The 20,746-nt window shown below is 40.4% G+C and overlaps 2 protein-coding genes across 8 annotated transcripts in view; one reads left to right on the forward strand and one right to left on the reverse strand.

Annotated features, from left to right (window-relative positions):
- The window catches only part of LOC121870645 (acyl-coenzyme A thioesterase 9, mitochondrial-like), a 40,830-nt gene extending 35,417 nt beyond the window's left edge, over positions 1–5,413 (reverse strand). For 3 of the 7 annotated variants that reach the window (XM_042372518.1, XM_042372513.1, XM_042372512.1), the window contains exons 1-2: positions 5,295–5,413; positions 1,503–1,556 (exon numbers count right to left, since the gene is read on the reverse strand). In XM_042372518.1, coding sequence (XP_042228452.1) covers positions 1,503–1,518 — 16 coding nt within the window. In that variant the 5' untranslated portion in view covers positions 1,519–1,556; positions 5,295–5,413. The other 4 variants (XM_042372519.1, XM_042372514.1, XM_042372515.1 and 1 more) reach the window with 4 other exon arrangements.
- Positions 1–20,746, forward strand: part of LOC121870647 — a 33,752-nt gene that overhangs the window by 248 nt on the left and 12,758 nt on the right. Inside the window, exons 2-3 of the mRNA XM_042372520.1 lie at positions 18,877–19,197; positions 19,705–19,903. Of these exons, the coding sequence (XP_042228454.1) occupies positions 18,881–19,197; positions 19,705–19,903 (516 nt within the window). The 5' untranslated portion in view covers positions 18,877–18,880. The remainder of the gene's footprint in view (positions 1–18,876; positions 19,198–19,704; positions 19,904–20,746) is intronic.

A 20,746-nucleotide genomic window follows, 5' to 3' on the forward strand; every position in this document is an offset into this window, starting at 1 on the left:
AGGAACGATATTTGTATAACGCGAACGCTTGTTTGCTATAACGCGATTTTTGCTTACTATTTCTCCAATTTTGTGGTACAGTGGGGTATGCTATAACAAATCTAATTGGTTCTAGAACCTTGTTCGTTATAGCATTCGAATGGTTATAGGATTAATCCGTTCCAGGCCCCCAAATACAACCACTTAACACTGAAAAATATAATATAAAATTGTAAAAATTGTAAAAAAGTGCATAAAGATGCATCTAAACCCCTGAAATAAAGAATATCATTAATATTTGTAATAAAAAAACATTAAATTAGAAAAAAAAAAATTAAATAATGTTCGTTGTAGGAGTTTCGTTCGTTATAGCATTCTCAATTTTATAGGTAAAACCGTTCGTTATAGGAATATTCGTAGTAGAATCCGTTCGTTATAGCATACCCCACTGTATTAACTGTGAATATAGTAAAGAAGAATATCAACAAGAAGCGTTCTGGTGATAGAATTCCCGGTGATGATCGTAAAAGAAAGGATATAACACTTGAAGAGAAGCTCGATTTTATCAACCTCAAAATCACCCTTCTCCCCCATCAAGTAAAGTGTTACATTTACTGTATGATTTCATTATTAGATATGAATGTAACATTTATTTAGACTGTGCTATCCTTTGTGTTAGGCTAACTACTAAATTTTTTCGATTTCGAGTAATCTGCACCTAACCCTATTTTCTCCATAAGCCCTGTTATTTCTATTACGCGATTTTCTATAACACGATATTTTACAAGAACACAATTATCGCGTTATAGCAGAACTACCTGTACTTTATTATACACAACAAAAACTCACATCCTTTGTCTACCCTTTTATAGTCCGATTGTCTTTGTTTTTTTATTGTTGTTGCCTGTTGGGATCAGGGTAGACTTTTAACTATATTCTAAATCCCCAACTCGTAACATCTGTCTTAATTCATTTACCACCCGTGAGGTATATATTTTCTTAGGTACTGCATGTTATCCATTGTCTCTTGTGTGAATACTGATGCAAAGTATTAATTTAAAGTATCAGATGTTTGGTTGCCATTATGGAGTATTTATGCTTCAGGGGCAGATCCAGGAATATAAAAAAGGGGGCGGGGGGGGAGGGGGGTCCAAGAAGTTGCGGGTGGGGGAACATGGCAAGCACAGCAAGCCCACCCAGCTGGAGGCTTTTGGGGAGGGGTGCTGTAAACCCCTGATTTTTTTTTTCTTTTTTTTTAACTCTGACCAATATTATGGGTATTTTGAAGTCATTTTGAAGCCGTGTCTACATGATATTATGAGACAGTCTGAGGTCAATAGCAGTTACTTTTTACTATAAAAAATGCCTGACTACAATACCTGTACTGCATTAAAAAAAAGTATTGCACCCAAGACCCTCCCCCTGTGCTTTACAAAGTAACATTACACCTCAACCATTTTCCTTCGTCTCACTGTACCTCAAAAATATATGAACAAATATTCACACAACAAATCTCCACTTACCTGACCTTACAAGCATTGGTGAATGAGTGAAGCAAAGATCTCATTTTGTCTGACCTAAAAAATAAATAAAATATATATATATATATTATATATATATATATATATATATATATATATATATATATATATATATATATATATATATATATATATATATATATATATATATATATATATATATATATATATATACGTACAGTATGTACAGTATATTACAGTATATGAGAACAAACATGTACTATTGTGCAGTACAGTATAGTATAAGGGACCATTTATTTGATAAACTGCAGTATGGTACTCTGTACTGCAGTTTTATCATGCTTCATTTCAGTTTTATATAATACCCCCTGTACCTGTATACTTTACCGGTATTGAAAAATTCATATCTATCTTTTATCTTATGACTTAATTAAGGAGTTTCAGGAGTAGCCACATATAAACAATTTCTAAACTACTGTATTTCAGTGTCTGATTTCACAATCACAATATTTTCAAGTATTTATGATTGAAGTAATATCTGATATATATAGTGAGGACTTCTATTACTTAGTGTGGTTATCACTTGCTTATAGGTGGATGATAATGACAAGAGCCCAGATATTCAGGCAAACTGTTTTAAATGCTTGTACTGTACTGTACAGTACAGTCAGTCCCCGACTTATGACAGAGTTAGGGACAGACGACCAGGTTGTAAGTCAAAAATGCAAATAATACATAGAAAATCTAATATAGGTGTCTCTTTTTCTTCTCAGCACCACGAGAACTCTCACTTTTACGCTTGCCAGCCATTTTAAAGGGAATTACAAACGAAAATTTTGTCAGTACACAACCCGATCACTAACATCGGGACTCGAAAATACAATACGTAATTTAAAAATATTTTGTACTACTGCGGCGGTCGTATGTCCGGGTGGTCGTAAGTCGAGGTGTACCTAAATTTGAAATTTCAGCAAAAATAACTTAGGGCATTTTCTCTCAATGCACCTACTTTGCCTATATCTCTTAAATATTAATATCATCCTGTTTTAAGGGGGCCCCAAAGGTTTTTAGAAAAATCCTCACCAACAGCATCTCACTGACAGGACACAAAACTTTCCAGAATAAGTAAAGTAAAGGGTACTTGCAAATTATACTGGTAATTGAACTTCAGCATATAGGGAGATAGATAACAAAAAAGTAAGAACAATTTGCTCTACAGTATTTTTTGTGAGAAATTTATATTTTTTCAGTTCTTTTTTACTCTTTTTACTTCAGGTTTCGCTCTTCAGGTTCCTTGGTGTTTCTTTTATCTTGTTGGGATAGGAAGTTAGGTCAGATCTTTCTTGTTTCTCTGATTAGGTTAGACATGTACAGTCCAGCACTGTATTGTATACAGTTCAGTACAGGTATGTATTGATATTTGTGTCATTAGGTTCTTGATGATCTTTTTGTTTGGCAATAAATTTATTTTCTCTAAACCCGGCTCCTTAATCTGGGCTCCTGTACAGAAATATTAAACTTTAAGTTTTCTTTAATACTAATTAGGTTAGGTTAGGTTTTGTTTCATCCATTTTTGCATGCTTTTAACCCACAATTTCCCTCGACTTCGAAGCCCTGCTCACTTGGTGTGATCAAAATTCCAGTTTTTAAGTGAAATCGGTAGGTAAAATTTTGTATTAATAAATATTTCTCACAAAAATGGTAAACAGTATTCTTATTTTTTTGGCTCTATTTCCCTATACTGTATACAAATCAATATTGGTCAGTGGTTGTCTTTTACTGAATTTTTACCCCTTTAACCACTTGTGTATGGGGCGTCTGCTAAATAAAATCGTCGGTTAACATTTAGTTTAGCACATGACCTTGACTCTTGGATGAAAATAGTTCATTATTATATAGAATTTAATTCTGAATCTATGTTCTTCTATGATATGTCTTGTGCAAATTTTTAATAACAGAGATACAGTACAGGTATAAGCAATATTTGGATAGAATAAAATGAGTGTCTGTCGACGAAATAAACATGTCGACTAGGATGTAACCTTCACTAACCATGATGTGACGGCCAGGTTTCCTTTTAACGTTAGGTTTGATTGAGTTGGTTTTAAAGGCTTGGTAGTGCCCCCACACCCTCTTTACCCACAATTTCCCTCGAATTCAAAACCCTGCCCATTTTTGTTGATTTCAAAATTGTTGGATGGAGGGGGGATTGCAGGAGGCATATCTCCATAAGGCTCATTTGCACAAGAAATACTGTAAAAGAAAATCAATTCGGAATTAAATTCTATAAAAGAATCTATTTCCATCCTGAAGCCCAGATCATGTGCTAAACCAAATAATTACCAAATTGTCTGACATTAGCGAAACAACATAATAAAACTAGCATCTCCATAGCGAGGAGTTAAATTAATGACATTCCTTAAGACTATTGTACAGTGTACTGTACTGTACATAGTTTGAATAATTAGTGTTATTGTTTTTATGTTTAATGGTGCTTATATGAATGATAAACCAATGTACAAGTTTGGTGATTTCTTCTTGAATAAACATCGGTAATACTGGACACAAAGTTAAAAAAGTGACTAAAAGCCCAGAGTAGGTAAAATTTTAGGGTAAATTTATAGTAGTGCACCGTTCTTTCTTTGGGTATTAGAAATATATGTAAAAAAAACAGAAATTCACCCAAAACCAACCAAACCTAATCTTTAGGTTAGGTTAGATAGAATGGTGCATCAAAAACCATCGGAAAAACAGTTGATATCTAACCTAACTTAACCTAATTCCTAAGATACTCCGGATCGGTCTGACTAATTACCCAAATGTAGCCAAATATAGCCGCAATGAAGTCAAATAATGGTCCTACATGAATAAATCGGACTGTTAATCACTTCTCGACTAGTATTTGGTGTCAGAAAGTCACAAAAAATTGGAAAACTTACTTTAATCCGAGTTAATAGATCGCGTGCATGTACTAACGGAGCGAGGAATTACCCGTTGTACCCACATGTAGCCGCAATGAAGCCAAATGATGGTCGTACAAGCGTAATTCGGGCTGTGAATCACTTCTCGATTATTATTTGGTGTCATAAAGTAAAAAAAAATTGGTAAACTTAATTTAATCTGAGTTGTGTTGTGTTAGGTTAGGTTAGATTAGATTAGATTAGATTAGATTAGATTAGATTAGATTAGATTAGATTAGATTAGATTAGATTAGATTAGATTAGGTTAGGTTAGATTAGGTTATGTACATGCACTTGATCTATTAACTCAGATTAAATTAAGTTTACCAATTTTTTGTGACACCAAATACTAGTCGAGAAGTGATTAACAGTCCGATTTATTCATCTAGGACCATTATTTGACTTCATTGCGGCTATATTTGGCTACATTTGGGTAATTAGTCGGACCCCTCCGGATGACCAAAACTAAAATCCCCCCCCCCCACAGTATATACTTTTCTAGATAACGACTGGTGACAGCGAAGAGAATAAAATAAGTAATAATCGAGTATCCTAAAGTACACCTGAGAACTGACTTGGTCTCTCGGGCTCCTGATTCCTGACTTGTGAGAACCAAAATAAACCACTTGCTAGATCGTCTTCAAGATATTTCTGGCCAATTGTGGCTAATTTTGGAGGAAATGCTGTGGAACTTCCGGACATATATTAACTCGGTCCGAATCAGCAAATAATTGAAATTGTGCTTTAAAACTAATGTATAGTCGTTTGTGTAATTATAACAAGTGAAGTAAGAGCTATCAGACGCGCGATAAATCTCATTTCTCGAGCTATAGAATTTTTTTATCCTCTTTACCACTGATCGGCAAATACTGAATATGTACTGGCTCCAATGGATCTATAACTGTGCCAGTGTTGGTCAAGTTTGGTGTCTTGAACAAGGAATATAATCAGGAACTATTAGTTTAACAAGAATATGTCAGTCCCTATTAGTTGGCTGCTTGTCCTAGAGATGGCGGTGAATCGTTGGTGTGTCGGCTGTCTGTTCACATAATATTTAAATTTCAACCTTAGCTAGTTTAGTTTAAAAAATTTATTGACAAAGCTTGGAGTATAGTTTGCCTATTCTGAGTAAGTCAGTCAGGTCTTGACACTGAGGGTGGTATCATTTCTCACTGCCACGCAGGACAGAGGTTCATACACAAAGAAATACATCATATTCATTAACAGTATATATACTGTAGGTCAGGTGAACGGAAGTAAAGTCACATTGACAACACATTATAATATAATGTGTTGTCAATGTGGAAATGGTAGAGAAATAAGGTTTCCTTTCATCTAAAAAAAACAGGAAAAAGTTCATAGTTATGTAGTTAATTTATAAGCAATGACGGTTAATTCGCAGTTTATTTTATAATTTTACCACTTACTAGTCATTCTGGCGGCAGGTATCTCATTACTAATGAGTCATTAGTTACTTGTGAACTTGATTGTCCAGTATCACCCATCAAGTAACCCCCCTCCTTTTATAGTTGTTTCTAGGGTAATTTGATCTCTTCAAATTTACAATTAGAAATATTGGAAACCAATACAGTATAAGAACAATAAGAAGGCGGTTTGTTACATTTGTGCGTGCGGTATAGTGGTCCATGTGTAGCAAAATGGAATGTTAAATTAGCTGTGACATTTTCTTATTAATTTACGACAATTTTGAGCTGAGTAACCGACATGGCGCCGCAAACATGTCACCAAGTTGCCGAACTCCTTATCTGCGGCTCGTTCACCCCCCAAAGTGGCGCTGCCAAGCGGCTGGGGAGTCCAGGCAAGGAATAAAGAGAGGACACCCCAAAAATCGGCGAAACCACGATTTTCTTTGGTTTTATGGATTTCTTTATAGCAACAGGTTTGAGATCCCGGTATTGTGCAGCTATTAATTTCTGTAGCAACTCCTTAAGGAACATAAACCTTTCTCTCTATCGATTTCCGAAAGATAAAGAGAGGCGAGTCGCACACCTACTTCTGTCAATGTTGACATAATTATTTATTAGTTTACGTGGGCACTTACTGTATTCATGCATTTAGTAATTGTTGGTTGTTTCGGTACATGAAATCGAAAAGACCCAAATGGTGTAAAGCTGGTTTAAAACTGTAACTACCACCATCGCTCTTACTGAAGAACCGAACTTGGAAGAAATTTCCTTAAGTATTCAGATTCAGATTTGCCCCCGAGGGGGCTAGTTTATTGGGCACCCCCTTACATCCTGTGCAAGGTGAAGCGCAGAAGCGTTTACCCCTTAAGTATTGGTAAGTAATTATTTTTTTCTGTAAAATAATCAATGTGTTGCTTTGAGAAATTATCCCTAGATATCTAAAGCTTAATGTCAATAACATACTGACGATATATAAAATGTGCTTATTTAATAATCTGGTTTTATCGCTCAATATTATGTAAGGCGCAATGAAATTAATGTGTTTGCCACTCCCCAGCCGCTTGGCGTCGCCACCGTCGCGAAGGCTAAAAAAATTAACATTGAGTGAGCTATCCCAAAACAAGGGTCGCAAACAGGTCATGGGGTCGCATAGAAATCATAGGGTCGCTGGATTCACCTGGATCAAGCAGCAGTTACAGGTGCTGTCTCATGAAGTCGAGACCATGGATTATGGTTAAGGGACTAACGCAGTTCAGTTTCCGTTCAAGACATGTAAAGTATTGTGGCTCGAAATGGCAGAATTACAGGCTGACAACGAGGCAAGGGAGAATTTTGACGTCAAGATGACATAGGAAAATCTTGGATTACTTTAGCAAAGACACATTCAGCATTTAAAAATCGAGCTATCAAGGTTCTGGTACAATTTGGAACCATATATGTTTCTGAGGTAGCCTTCTCGTTAATGGTGTTTATAAATAATGATTAACGTAGATTTAATCTCACCTAACCTCGCTTCAACCTAGAAAATTGTATGCTATGTTGCTTAACCTCATATACCCCCGGGTATAGAAAATTAATCAAATGATGCCGTACACATTTCAGTTGTTACTTTTACTTTTGCCTTAGAAAATTCTATACTGTTGTTTAATCACATAGTAGAAAATTGATTAAATGATAATAAACACATGTCACATATGAACTGTGGGCCGCTGTGTTGTGTTGAGTAAGCTGGAGCTGGAGCAGTTGTGGAGAGAGGTGAACATTTTGAAGGGGAAAAGCGAAGCCCTCAGGACTGAACTCCTCCAGATGGGTGTCCTGCCTAGCAGGACACCTACGAAGGAGGGTCAGCAGGAGCAGGAGTGGAGAGTGGTTGTCTCCAAGGGGACTTGGGTCAGACTCAGGAAAGCAAACCAGGGTGTGGAGTGCAGTAACCCCCACCAAGTGTTGGAGGAAGCTGGCGAGGAAGAGAAGAGGCAGGACGGTGTGGTGGCAGGAGAGGAAAGGGGAGTTGGTCAAACCCTGCCCAGTGGTAAGGTCGTGGTAGTTGGGGACAGCCAGGTGAGGTTCTTAGGTAGGACTTTTTGTGAGAGAGATAGGAAACGAAGGACTAGGGTGTGTTTTCCTGGGGTTGGGATAGGGCATGTAGTGAAAAGGATGGATATGATCTTGTCAGGGGAGGGTATCAAGCCAGGAGATGGATATGATCTTGTCAGGGGAGGGTACCAAGCCAGGGGATGGATAGGATCTTGTCAGGGGAGGGTACCAAGCCAGGAGATGGATATGATCTTGTCAGGGGAGGGTGCCAAGCCAGGAGATGGATAGGATCTTGTCAGGGGAGGGTACCAAGCCAGGAGATGGATAGGATCTTGTCAGGGGAGGGTGCCAAGCCAGGAGATGGATAGGATCTTGTCAGGAGGGCCAAGCCATGAGATATAGGATCTTGTAGGGGGTACCAGAGATGGATAGGATCTTGTCAGGGGGTGCCAAGCCAGGAGATGGATATGATCTTGTCAGGGGAGGGATGATAGGATCCAGGGATGGATAGGATCTTGTCAGGGGAGCCAAGGGAGATGGATAGGATCTTGTCAGGAGGGTGCCAAGCCAGGAGATGGATAGGATCTCTTGTCAGGGGACCAAGCCAGAGATCTTGTCAGGGGAGGGTATCAAGCCAGGAGATGGATATGATCTTGTCAGGGGAGGGTACCAAGCCAGGAGATGGATAAGATCTTGTCAGGGGAGGGTTCGAAGCGATGAGATGGATATGATCTTGTCAGGGGAGGGTGCCAAGCCAGGAGATGGATAGGATCTTGTCAGGGAAGGGTACCAAGCCAGGAGATGGATAGGATCTTGTCAGGGGAGGGTACCAAGCCAGGAGATGGATAGGATCTTGTCAGGGGAGGGTACCAAGCCAGTAGTGTGTCTTTGTGTAGGAGGCAATGTAAGGGCGGGGGTTTTCTTTTCTCTCGTTCTATTTATTTTTTTATCCCCTTGGGGTTAACTTTTAAACTCTTCAACCTGTTTTTTTTATTAATTTCTTACTTCATTCATTTTCTCCACTAGTTCTGTCTAGTTATTTCATTTCCTTTAGCTACTTCATAACCTCTGACCTTTGGTAGCATGGCAAGGGTTTGGGCACATGGGTTCTGTAATTTTGGTATCAAGCTATTGGACAAGAATAAAGGTAGATACTGAGGGAAAATGATACCCCTAATATACTCTAAAAATGGTTTATTAATATGAAATTAAATTTGGTTAAAGATATCATTAACATACAACAACAAGGATCAACTCTTTGGCTTTACTCATCTGCAATTCCAATTAGATACTCTTGCTTTTTATATCATTACTGGTTGTACATTTAAAAGAACACACCACATAACCAGCTTACATATGGCACCTTCACTAGAACTCAGTTGGTAGAACATATGATTGATGTACTTTCAACTCACATAACAAGCGTTATTACTGGTAACATCAAGATTTAGGGGCTCAATACTCAACATGGGATAACTATATTCCTTGCTAGTTATCCTCAATCAGGTTCAGATACATTCAGGAGCCGGTGAATGCTCAGTACTTGCCAACAGTGCGTAACAGAGAACCAGTACATGACTATTACTTGCCAACAGTGCGTGACAGAGACGTGACCTATCGCCCAAGCGGCTAACGAGCCGATCAGTGGTGAAGAGGATAAAAGTAACAGAGACGTGACCTATCGCCCAAGCGGCTAACAAGCCGATCAGTGGTGAAGAGGATAAAAATAAAAGTAAAAGTAGGTAAATTTCTTACGTCTATTGTTACATACTAATCATAGGTTGAGCTTGTCAAGAAAAAGTGAGATAAACATCAAATACACACACTGTTAACGTCATTCTCACAACATCAGCGTAATGTCAGACAAGGGCCCTCTATTGGTATACGTGGAGATCTTGGAGATAAGGAGTTTGACATGTTCTTTTCAGAAGATTGATGGCTTTTAAAACTAGATAACTGACAATCATTAAACCACAATCTGATGTTTGGGCATCACAAAGATCTAATTTCAGTAGCAATTGTAAACTCAGGCATCCCCCAAGGGTGATATTCGCACTAGCGTAGCTAGGGGGGGGCGGTCCGCCCCGGGCGGCACTTTTGGGGGGCGGCACTTTTGGGTCTGCTCATCACCCATATCTGCAGCTACTGGAGACGTTAATCCATCCCTTTGTATCGGCGGCAAGTTAATTCTTGTCGTGTCTGACCTACACCTGACCCACATCATCACGGCCACGTCATGAGCTACACCCTTGCTATGCGCCCCCCCCCCGCCACACACACAACCTGTAACCTGTTGAGGATTAAGGAAACAACTTCAAACAATTGTTGTTAGTGTTGCTACCTGTGAGAGGAGTTTTTCGAAACTAAAACTGATCAAGAATTACTTAAGATCTACTATGAGCACCTTGCGGTTGAGAAATCTTACCATACTGTCTATAGAGCGACAATTGACAGATGAAATAGTTTTTGACAATGTCATTGAAGAATTTGCCACCAAAAAAACAAGAAAAGTTACTTTGTAGAAAGTTGTAGTTTTCATTTCAGAAATAAAGATGGTCCTAATTTTTTACACTTTTTTACTTTTTTCCCTATCCTATATGTCGTTTTTGCTTTTTGTTTAACTGTTACTTATAAAGTTTAAGTATGTTTGGGGTGTATTTAAAGCATACTATATTTGAGTATGTGAAAGTACAGTAATATTATAATGGTACACAAACTATTTAATATATATATATATATATATATATATATATATATATATATATATATATATATATATATATATATATATATATATATATATATAGAGTGAGTCACTGTGCAATATGTATTTTTTGTGGGGCACAGGGGGGCGGCATACTCAAGGGCCGCCCCGGGCGGCACACACTCTAGCTACGCCACTGGATATTCGTACTAGTCATTCTTACTTGCAGACTCGACACTCACTTATGTGTCAAGTTTTACTAACAATAAATACAGTTGAAGCTTTCACCATCATTCACAAGGGATCTGGAATGTTTCATCTGTAATCAGACATATCTAACACAATATAATTTCATTGGGTTCTTACTCAATTCCAAATCTACGAACATGATATGAGCTCTGAAAAAATAACAGTCTCGGAGATACATGAAATTGAGAGAAAACGGAGGGCTGAGACGTCCTGAAGAGATAAGAAAACGAACGCCTCAGATGGGGGACTCAATACAGAAGGCAGAGCTACATGTTTTATGAGCTATTGATCGTAATATGAACGGTCTGATTTTACGTTAACTAGCATGTACGACCATGGTCATTACACCAGGTTGCTGATCTGACTTTCTGCCTCATTTACACACAATTGCAGGGTTTCAATTGTTTCTCATTCTTTGACAACACAACATTCTTATATGGTTTCTCACTATTGATCTTTTTTATTTATTTATTATTATTATTATTATTATTTTTATTGTTATTGTTATTGTTGTTGTTATTATTATTATTATTATTATTTTGCCCCCAAGCCGTGATGGGCTAATCACTTTAAAAAAAAAATCCAGCTTGGTAGACCTGTAGTGGATTTGTAGTGGATTTCTCCCCTACAAACGCTGTTTGTCGCTGTCTAGCCGACCCCACCAATTCCCCAGTGTATGCCTCGTGGTCGAGGTCAACCAGCGCCGCCATACACCACGGAGCGGGGGTCAACTACTAAGCCACGCCAACCCCCGCTATTTAAGACCTGACCTCGTGGTGACCTGTCTCTTTCTAACTTCATCAACCAGCCAGCAACACCTCCTCCTCCTCCGCCTGCCTGGCTCCCGCCGGCGAGCACCCTCACCAACCAGCTCTCTCTACATCACGCTTGTAACCATGCTGCCTTCCCAGCACCAAGCTGCATTGTACACCCAATACAACATGTATATAGAGAGCACATCGTGAGTTTCCTTTCTCCATTCCATCCTGAATGTACACCAAACATCCTGAACCCATACCATACAAATGGTGACTCCCGGAGATTCGCACTCACACAGGATGAAGGAGAAACAGATCACGCTCCCAGTCTTCAAGCAACATGGAAGACTGGCTTATCCACACAGAAGCAGCTCTCATCGGCTCTACAACTACTGTCTCTACACCGCAGGTTAGACACCCTAGAGCAGCACTGCTTCTCTAAGCAGACACCAGCTCCTCTTCCGACCCCAGCACACCCGTCCTGCCTCAGACGTCAACCCCGGCCCAGCAGTAACCCCTGCCGCCCTGATGCGGCCCCTGCTTCTGAGTGCGGACCACACACCCCTCTTTTCTCCCTCAGGTACTCCCTGCTACTGTCGTGGACCCAGCTGCTGTCACGAGCCCTCATCCGCTTCTGCTGACGCAGCCCCTGCTCCTGACCCAGGCCCACACACCCCAGCAGGCGCATCTGACGACTCTGTACCTGCCGTGAGGGAAGCACAACATTCATCGCCTCCACACACCCTTATTCTCCCTCTCTACTCCCACAGATATTGTGTATCTAGACAGTTGTCCCCAGCGACCGGCTCATCCACGCCATCGCCGTTGTCTCACATGAGGCACGCACCGCCCGTTCTGCCTCACATGTGCTATGCAACCCTGCAGACAACAAGTCTCCTACACCGCCTGGAGGGAAGGGGGAGTATTGTAGTGGATTTCTCCCCTACAAACGCTGTTTGTCGCTGCGTAGCCGACCCCGCTAATTCCCCAGTGTATGCCTCGTGGTCTAGGTAGTAACTCTCGACAGGAGCTGCCATGCACAGGCCAACCGGCCTATTGCAGACTCCTTATTTTCTTATTTTCTTCTGTTCTACACCACGGAGCTGGGGTCAACTACTAAGCCACGCCAACCCCCGCTATTTAAGACCTGACCTCGTGGTGATCCCTCTTTCTACCTACACCAACCAGCCAGCAACACCTCCTCCTCCGCCTGCCTGGCGGTCCTCGCTCCGGCCGGCGAGCATGGCGACCCACAGGCTGGTCCTCCTCTGAGCATCCTCACCAACCAGCTCTCTCTACATTACGCTTGTAACCACGCTGCCTTCCCAGCACCAAGCTGCATTGTACATCCAATACAATATGTATACAGAGAGCACATTGTGAGTTTCCTTTCTCCATCCCATCTTGAGTGTGAGCACAAACATCCTATGCCCCACAGACCGACCACATACAAAGTAAAACCCCGGTAAACCACATACAGTACTTTGATAGCGCCGAACGTTATCACAGGGCACAAAGAACCTTGATTATTAATTAATATGTTCACCTCACTAGTTACATGAAAACATATCTAATTGTGTAATTTAACCACCAACACAAAAATAGCTACCAAATGCCATCGAAATGCGTCATTTAGATGGCCCTGTCTTCCTGAGCAGTATATTTGCAGGCTCAGTGATTTGAATAAAAATAATGTAATTGAAAATTCAGGTTTACGTGACAATGATAAACTTTATTGATCAGAAGCACACAAAATTGTGTTGGGGTAATGATATGGCTACAAAAGTTCTGTTGATGGCAGTATACTGTGAACCTGCTTCTTACAAAATGATAATACACATACCAACAGTGTCCACTGTTGGTGTAAACGCCTTAGTTAAGGACGTTCAGGTTACGGGCAAGTAACCCGTCTTTTGACGCATTCAATATTTATTGATGTGGTCAAAACCTGCAGAGGAGAAGGCGTTCATAATATTACAAGTTGATCCATCTGATACAAAATTAGTTAGTCTCACACAATTTTATCTTAATTACAATTTATTAAACATACTGACAAAACACAAAGTTCATAACTCTATTAATCTTAGCTTCGCTTCACTCTGCATTGTCTTATTATTCCAGGTTAGGCAGAAACGAGTAGGCGTAATTATTCAACAATATTTCAGTACCGAGGGGTATGTCATCACTTAGGCTGTACGTGTACTTACAAGTACGGGTCAATGCAGATCAGTATGGTGTTCCCAGAGAAAACAGTATTGCGTAAATCGTCCCAGCACAAATTCTCGGACAGAAGGCTGGTCTTCACAGCATCACTAGAGAGGGCGATCTGTCTCATGGAGGGGCGGGCAGCCACCGCCACCAGTCTAAGACAGTCCACTCAGCAGAACCAGGACTTGTCTGTAAACACTTCTACATCTGGCGAGGTCACAGGTCGAAAGATTTAATGGCATCACAGCGGCGATAACAGTTGGGGTTTATACATCTCCAGGTTTACCCGATGACGCTGCTGCGAATCTGCGATTACTCTATTCATAACAAAATCAGTACAAATGTTATGTTTCCGTCAGTAACGGTAACGCCCTCAGAAAATTATCCTCCGAGCTGATCAGTGGTGAAGAGGATAAAAGGAAAAGGAAAACAAAAGCAGGCGTGTGGTTCATTGCACCAGGAAATTCGCTGAGTGGTGCGAACATTGTCGGAACACCTGCCGACGAGCAGTGTGTTGTCAGCTCTCGTAGTGTATTAACTGCAGTGGGCGTCGCGGAGTATCTAACGGTGCTGTACAGTATATTCATTTGACTTAAGTACATGTAAATTGATAATTGTATACTGCCCCCTACCTCATTCCATCCCCTTTGTCTTTGGGTGATATGTCAGGCCACTTTTGAGTTGAGAAGCTGAAATTTGGACACAAAAGTGGGTCGGTGTACGTTGTTAGTATCACTACTTGTTAAAAGTAGGCCTATAACTTTAGGTCAATTGTAAGATCAGCCGTGGTGTACACCACGCTGTGGTCTCCCGGCGGTCGTAATACAATAGAGTAAAAATTGTGTGATTTTTCAAGATGGACCATGGTGGCACCCGACCGTCGTTTGTTGTTACCCACGTCGCCATAGTAAAGTCAAGTGTATCAACTGGCGGAAGACTTGGGTGTTGGTACGCTTGCACCCTCCAAACGTTGTCAGTGGCACGAAATGCTTACTCTTGCTATACGATTTACCAGCATGAAAAACTTGAATCCCAAGCTAAGGTGCACCTCATTTTCCCATTTCTTTGATTATAAGCCAATTCTGGGAATGAAATACGATCACTTACAGTGAATATAGGTAAATAAAGCCTGTGACAAACATATAAATGTAGGGATAGATTGTAATATCTGTTCCTTTCTTCTTTATCATTATTAAATCTAACAATAAAGTAATAAGTTTGTCACGAACTTGGGGTTGGGTGAGTGTAAATAAAGAGAACTATGGCCTGTTCAGTGGATGAAGTCAGTAGAACATAACAAATTACAGTACACTATTAGGTATTACAATTTTGCTATGATAGTGATGAACTCACTGTACAGATCAATTGGGATAAAATCTTGAAAAAATATCACCATAACTGTTAGTTTTCGATCAAACAGGAAATTATCTTTGTACCAAAAATTTTTACTTTCATATTATACAAGTATAAAGGCCGGTTATCTACAAGATATGAAAACTTGAGATAATGTTTCCTACTTGCCTCCACCTGACTATAGTAATGCAATAAATACCCTTTCAAAGAAAGCAAGGCATGAACACCTTCCCAATGTCAGGAGCAAAAATGTATACAATATGTTAATGACGGCCTAAACCAGCAGTTGGAGAAAAGTATCTGCTCTTTAAATGGTCTTTTATTTGGAAAATATTCCATGTAAATACTCTATATGGATCCTCACCAGAGAGTCTTCATATAGTTAGTGTGCAGACAATTGTTTACAAGGCATACACTCAACTATAATGGAAAGGAAGACATGTTAGGTTAGGTTAGATTAGGTTCATCTCGTGAGCAAATGTCATGGAACCCATATACAGTAGGTATATTCATGAAATTCTACCACCTAATCAGAACGGAAGATACAACACAACATACACGACTCATTTCAAGAAAACTTTCTGGCCATTTAAATAAACAGCCCAACAGGAGGACCCATCATAACACCGGTCAACACAATTTTTCTGGTACAAGGTATTTAAACGGATTTTAAGTAAATTTGGGGTGCAGAATCCAAATATGACTTTGGTTTTTGTCTATCACATCAGGTTTTTGAGATATACCATATTGCACTTTTGCTGGGAAACGTAAACTTTTGGATCAAAATTGACGGTTTAAACATGTATACATAAATTTTTTCAGCATTATAATTTGCATTTTTCTATAACCAAAAATTGTTAATATCAAATTGGAAAGTTAATGCACATATAATATTTAAATGTAACATTGAAGGGTGAAAAAAAACAATTAATGTACGGTAGAAATAGTGCAAGTATTAAGATCAAGTTACAGTTACATAAACTTCCTCTTTTTGGCCGATCTCTTATGTACAGCTTCTGGAATGTCTCTCATCAAACTCCAGCAGTAGTCCGCCATCATGTTCGAGTCCCATCGACCTTGGTAACGTTCTTCCATTACTTTAATGTCTTGATGAAAGCGCTCCCCTTGCTCCTCGCTCACTTCTCCCAGATTTTCTGGAAACTCGTCCAAGTGACTGTGTAAGTAGTGAACCTTGATACTCATTCTGCATCCAAGTGCTTGTAAACTCAAGAGCAGCTCTTCCACAATTTCTTGATAGTTGTCCGCTTTCTTGTTCCCTAAGAAGTTCCGCACCACATTAGAGAAAGCATTCCAAGTTCTTGCCTGTGCCTCAGTCATTGTTGCAAGGAAGTGTGGATCTCTGAGTAGTGTTCTTATTTGAGGTCCATCAAAAATCCCTGCCTTTTTCTTCTCGTCGCTAAGACTTGGAAAGGTTGAGCATATATATCTGAAACACTCTCCACTATTATACTGCCAGATTCTGGGGTCACTAAATCTAAGGGGATAACTTAACTCTAATCTTAATTTCTAAGGGTCGCTGCCACCAGACCCCCTCTGGACAGCATGTAGCTCGTTAGGTAGCGGGCAGAGTGGACTTGGCATTGGGTTAGGTTTTCAATTGACCAGATCGATAAGGGTAAAGAAGGGTGAAACCATAACATGTCTTAATTGATTTATTTCTTATAAACATACTGGTAAAAAACACATACAACCACACTGTGGACCATAATTCCAAGGCCTGTCCCAGGGTATAGCACTGGCGCCTCTAACAACTGCTGTTGTGGTCGGTTACACTCCGACCCTAGATGGGTTTGGGGTCATCGGCCCACGAGGTAGAGTAGAGCCGATTAATCATGCCGAATCAGCGCCATCACTCCTATATTGACCACTGCTGGGTATCCACCGGCTCCGAGCGACCGGTGGGTTTCAATTAAGCCCACCCTCGACCTGGAGGCAAACGGGGCAGCATCAGGGGACGCGCTCCCTGGCCATCTTGAGTTTATATACCCCTGAGTTGCCAGTGATCGCTACTCACGCAATGACAATAATCACAAACAAACTAACTGTTACTCATTCAAAGATGACCCTCAGTTAACAAAGGTCTGGCGAATTACTAAAGTTGATTTAAACAGACTAATTCAAGGTTGCGTTTGCCAGTAGAGAGTGCAATAAACGTAGTGACAACTGTGTTCGAAAGCGAGACTTACTGAGAGTGGTCCTGAGGGTAAAACAGGTGGGAAATACACGTCTCTCCTGAGATTCTACAAGCGCGGTGGATTTGAATATTATGTAGCGTAATATGAATTAAAACGGGTTTTTAGGAATGACAATGAGGTGCGCAGCACACTATGATCAAGAGCCTTGACGAATTGCTTCATGATACCAAGTTTTATGTGCAGAGGAGGAAGGACAATGTTTTTCCTGTCAACCAAAGGATCGTTAATGATATTCTTGTCACCAGGCGTCAAACTATGTCTTGGTGGCCAATTCTTTTTCACCCAATGGTCTGTTGTAGCCCTGCTGTCCCAGTAGCACAGAAAACAGGGATATTTTGTGTACCCTCCTTGCTGGCCCAATAGAAAGTTTACCATTTTCAAGTCCACACAAATTAACCATTCATGAGCATGGTATTGCAACCTCTCTAGAACAGTCTTAATGTTTTCATACTCTTCTTTAATTTGTACAGAATGTCCGATTGGAATTGAACCATACTTGTTTCCGTTATGAATAAGAACACATTTCAAGCTCCTTTTAGAACTGTCAATAAAAAGTCTCCAATCCTTACTATCATATGCTGGTAGTCCCATGGAGAGAAGAAGTCCTTCTACATCATTACAAAAAACAAGCTGGTCATATGAATGAAAGTACTTCCGCAGTTGCTCTTCTCTGTTGCGATAAAAGGAGACACTCGTGCCAGGTTTTAAGAGTCGTTTCTCTTGAAGCCTGGAAGCTAACAATTCAGCAGACTGTTTTGGCAAATTTAGATCTCTGACCAGATCATTCAATTCTGACTGAGTAAACAACGTTGGCTTTTCACAATCTTCACCAGATGGCTTGAAAAGATCAGTCTCTTCATCTTCATCAGTAGAAACAGGTGAATTCCGGTCTATATCCTCAATCTCTGGTAGCTCAGTAAATTCTGGCACGTTACGTGATGGAGCAAATCTGAGATCAGATTTGGATTCAGCACCTTAAAGTTAGTAAAAAACAGTTAAAAGGTTTCATGCCAGATAAAAAAAATATTTTTTTGTAGACCAGTGTAATCGGCACCTGTTACAGTTCACACATGCAAACTCCTAAGCTGCCCACGTCCGCTTTATATACGCCTCGTCAAACGCTTCTCGAACCTCCTAGAATAACCCAGTGACGCCTGCGAGATTCTAGAACGTTCTACTCTGATCGAGGCTTACAATCATAACAAAAATGATGCAATACATTCTAGAATATTCTTACATAATTAATACATCAATATCATTAATATACTGTATACACGAAAATTTCACTAAATTTGTCCAAATAACTGTTGCTGAAAACAATCAAAATACACTACCTAGTTTAAAAAATTTCAATACGAAATTATGCCTCGGTATAACAGAATTTATTTATTTCCCCAGAGTAGTATATTTCCTATCGCCTCTGATCATTTTAAATGTATATTAATGTTATTTTGAGTCACTGAAAACCAGGCCTTTTCTACCATAGACTGATGAGGTGTGAAAAGATGATGAAGAGGCTGGTGGTGATATTTACGTCGCTGGTGCTCGTAATTCTGTTGACGCTATTCTATCAGCTGCGCTTTGTGTCAATCACTGGCTTCATCCCGTCATTGAAACTATGGCTACATCAACGATCATCACAACACACTTACGGTGAACACCCAACCTTTGATGAAAGATGTTACAAGTACCACAAAAACCTTACTGCTGAGAACAAATGTTGTAAGATGGTCAACTTCTCAGGTTCTGTGGGTCTGATACACAAGTGCATAAGAAGCGCCAACGATCAGTTGTTGAGGGATGAGAGGCAAGTAGTTATGACAGTGTAATGGTCTTATATTACCATATTCAATGTTATTCATAGCACCTAAATATCAGCCATTTTATATTCTTACAGGGTATTTCAGTCAAATCTCCATTAACTTGTTGAAAAAGAAAACTTAGGCAGAAGGAACCAACTCATTTACCAATACTTCCTAAGATTGTAGCAGGTTTCACACGCACACGCACTCTGTATGAAATAAATGACTACTTAGTATAACAGAGAAAGCATGAACATATCAGTATTTAGATATTTCAGGTCATATATTTCAATCATTTGTGTTGAATAGTATGCTAGCTGCTAGTACAGGAGGGTGAAGCCTGGGGACGGAGGGAATGATTCAGAGGTGGTTGGTTATAGGGACGCACAAGGTAATAAAATCTGGTCCACAAAACCCCTTAGACTTTAACATCAGGGCATGAAACGTCTTACTAAGGACCGAAATAGGTGAAGCGGAATGTATGGCAGTTAAGTGATATATATTATTTACAGATTTCATGCAAGTGAAGGCGCTGACGAAGGTGGCGGTGTCGTTGATGTTACTGAAGGTGGTGTTGCTAGTGGTGGCACAGAGCCTGCCAGGGGCCAGCACTGGGTAATCTTCGGTGACTCCCACATGCGCTACATCTTGGTGTCCTTCCTCACACGCCTCAGGAGTCCGTCTCTGGAGTACCGAATACCTGTTGATGATGTGAGTTATTTTCATGCCTTGAAGTGAAGTGCTGTCACAGCGAATTGTAATGAGACAAAACTCACAAGAAGAAGATTACATATAGGTAGAATATTGATAGTATAAGAGTATAAAAGAGAGGAAGACTTTGGTAGCATGGCCGTGATAGTTATTTACACTTATCGTATCTTATACGTCAATACACATTTATTACGTCTTAAGGGCGACTTCTCAAACACCGCTTTGTTACAACTCTTTATTAATTACGACAATGACATGGACACATTAATAACACCTTCTATTGAAGTTACTAGGACATTATATTTACGTTACTAGGACATCATATTACGTTACCAGACACTCTGATTCTCGGACACGAACATGAAATGAATACACTTCCCACGTAAGTAACTCATCCCATGGAAAGCTCTGACAAACACTCACGTGACCTAGGGGAGGCCTAGCTGGTCGCCGGAGGGAAGTCTCGGTCCTCTCTGCCTCCTCTCGAGCGGGCCTGGTGGTGTAGTAGCTGGCCCTTCCTCGTCACATTCCACACTCTCTCTCTGTCCCTCTCTGGCTCTCTGTCTCCGGGTATCTCTGAGGGAGGACTGCTTAGCGGGGACACTGGTGTCGGGTGGGCGACTGCTTAGCTGGGACACCGGAGGGAAGTCTCGGTCCTGACCGGAGGCGACTTGCCTCCGGCCCCTGACTTCGGCTCGAACAGGCCTGGTGGTGTCGTAGCTGGCCACCTTGTTACAAGACAACTCTCTCTCTGCGAAAATCCCTGAGGGAGGACTAGGACGTCCTATATATTGGGATGCGAGCCGTCAGGTTCAGCTGGTCGGGGGGGGGGGGCGGCGAAGG

Source organism: Homarus americanus, unplaced genomic scaffold (genome assembly GCF_018991925.1).
Source record: "Homarus americanus isolate GMGI-L3 unplaced genomic scaffold, GMGI_Hamer_2.0 scaffold56333, whole genome shotgun sequence".
NCBI classification, from domain to species: domain Eukaryota; kingdom Metazoa; phylum Arthropoda; class Malacostraca; order Decapoda; family Nephropidae; genus Homarus; species Homarus americanus.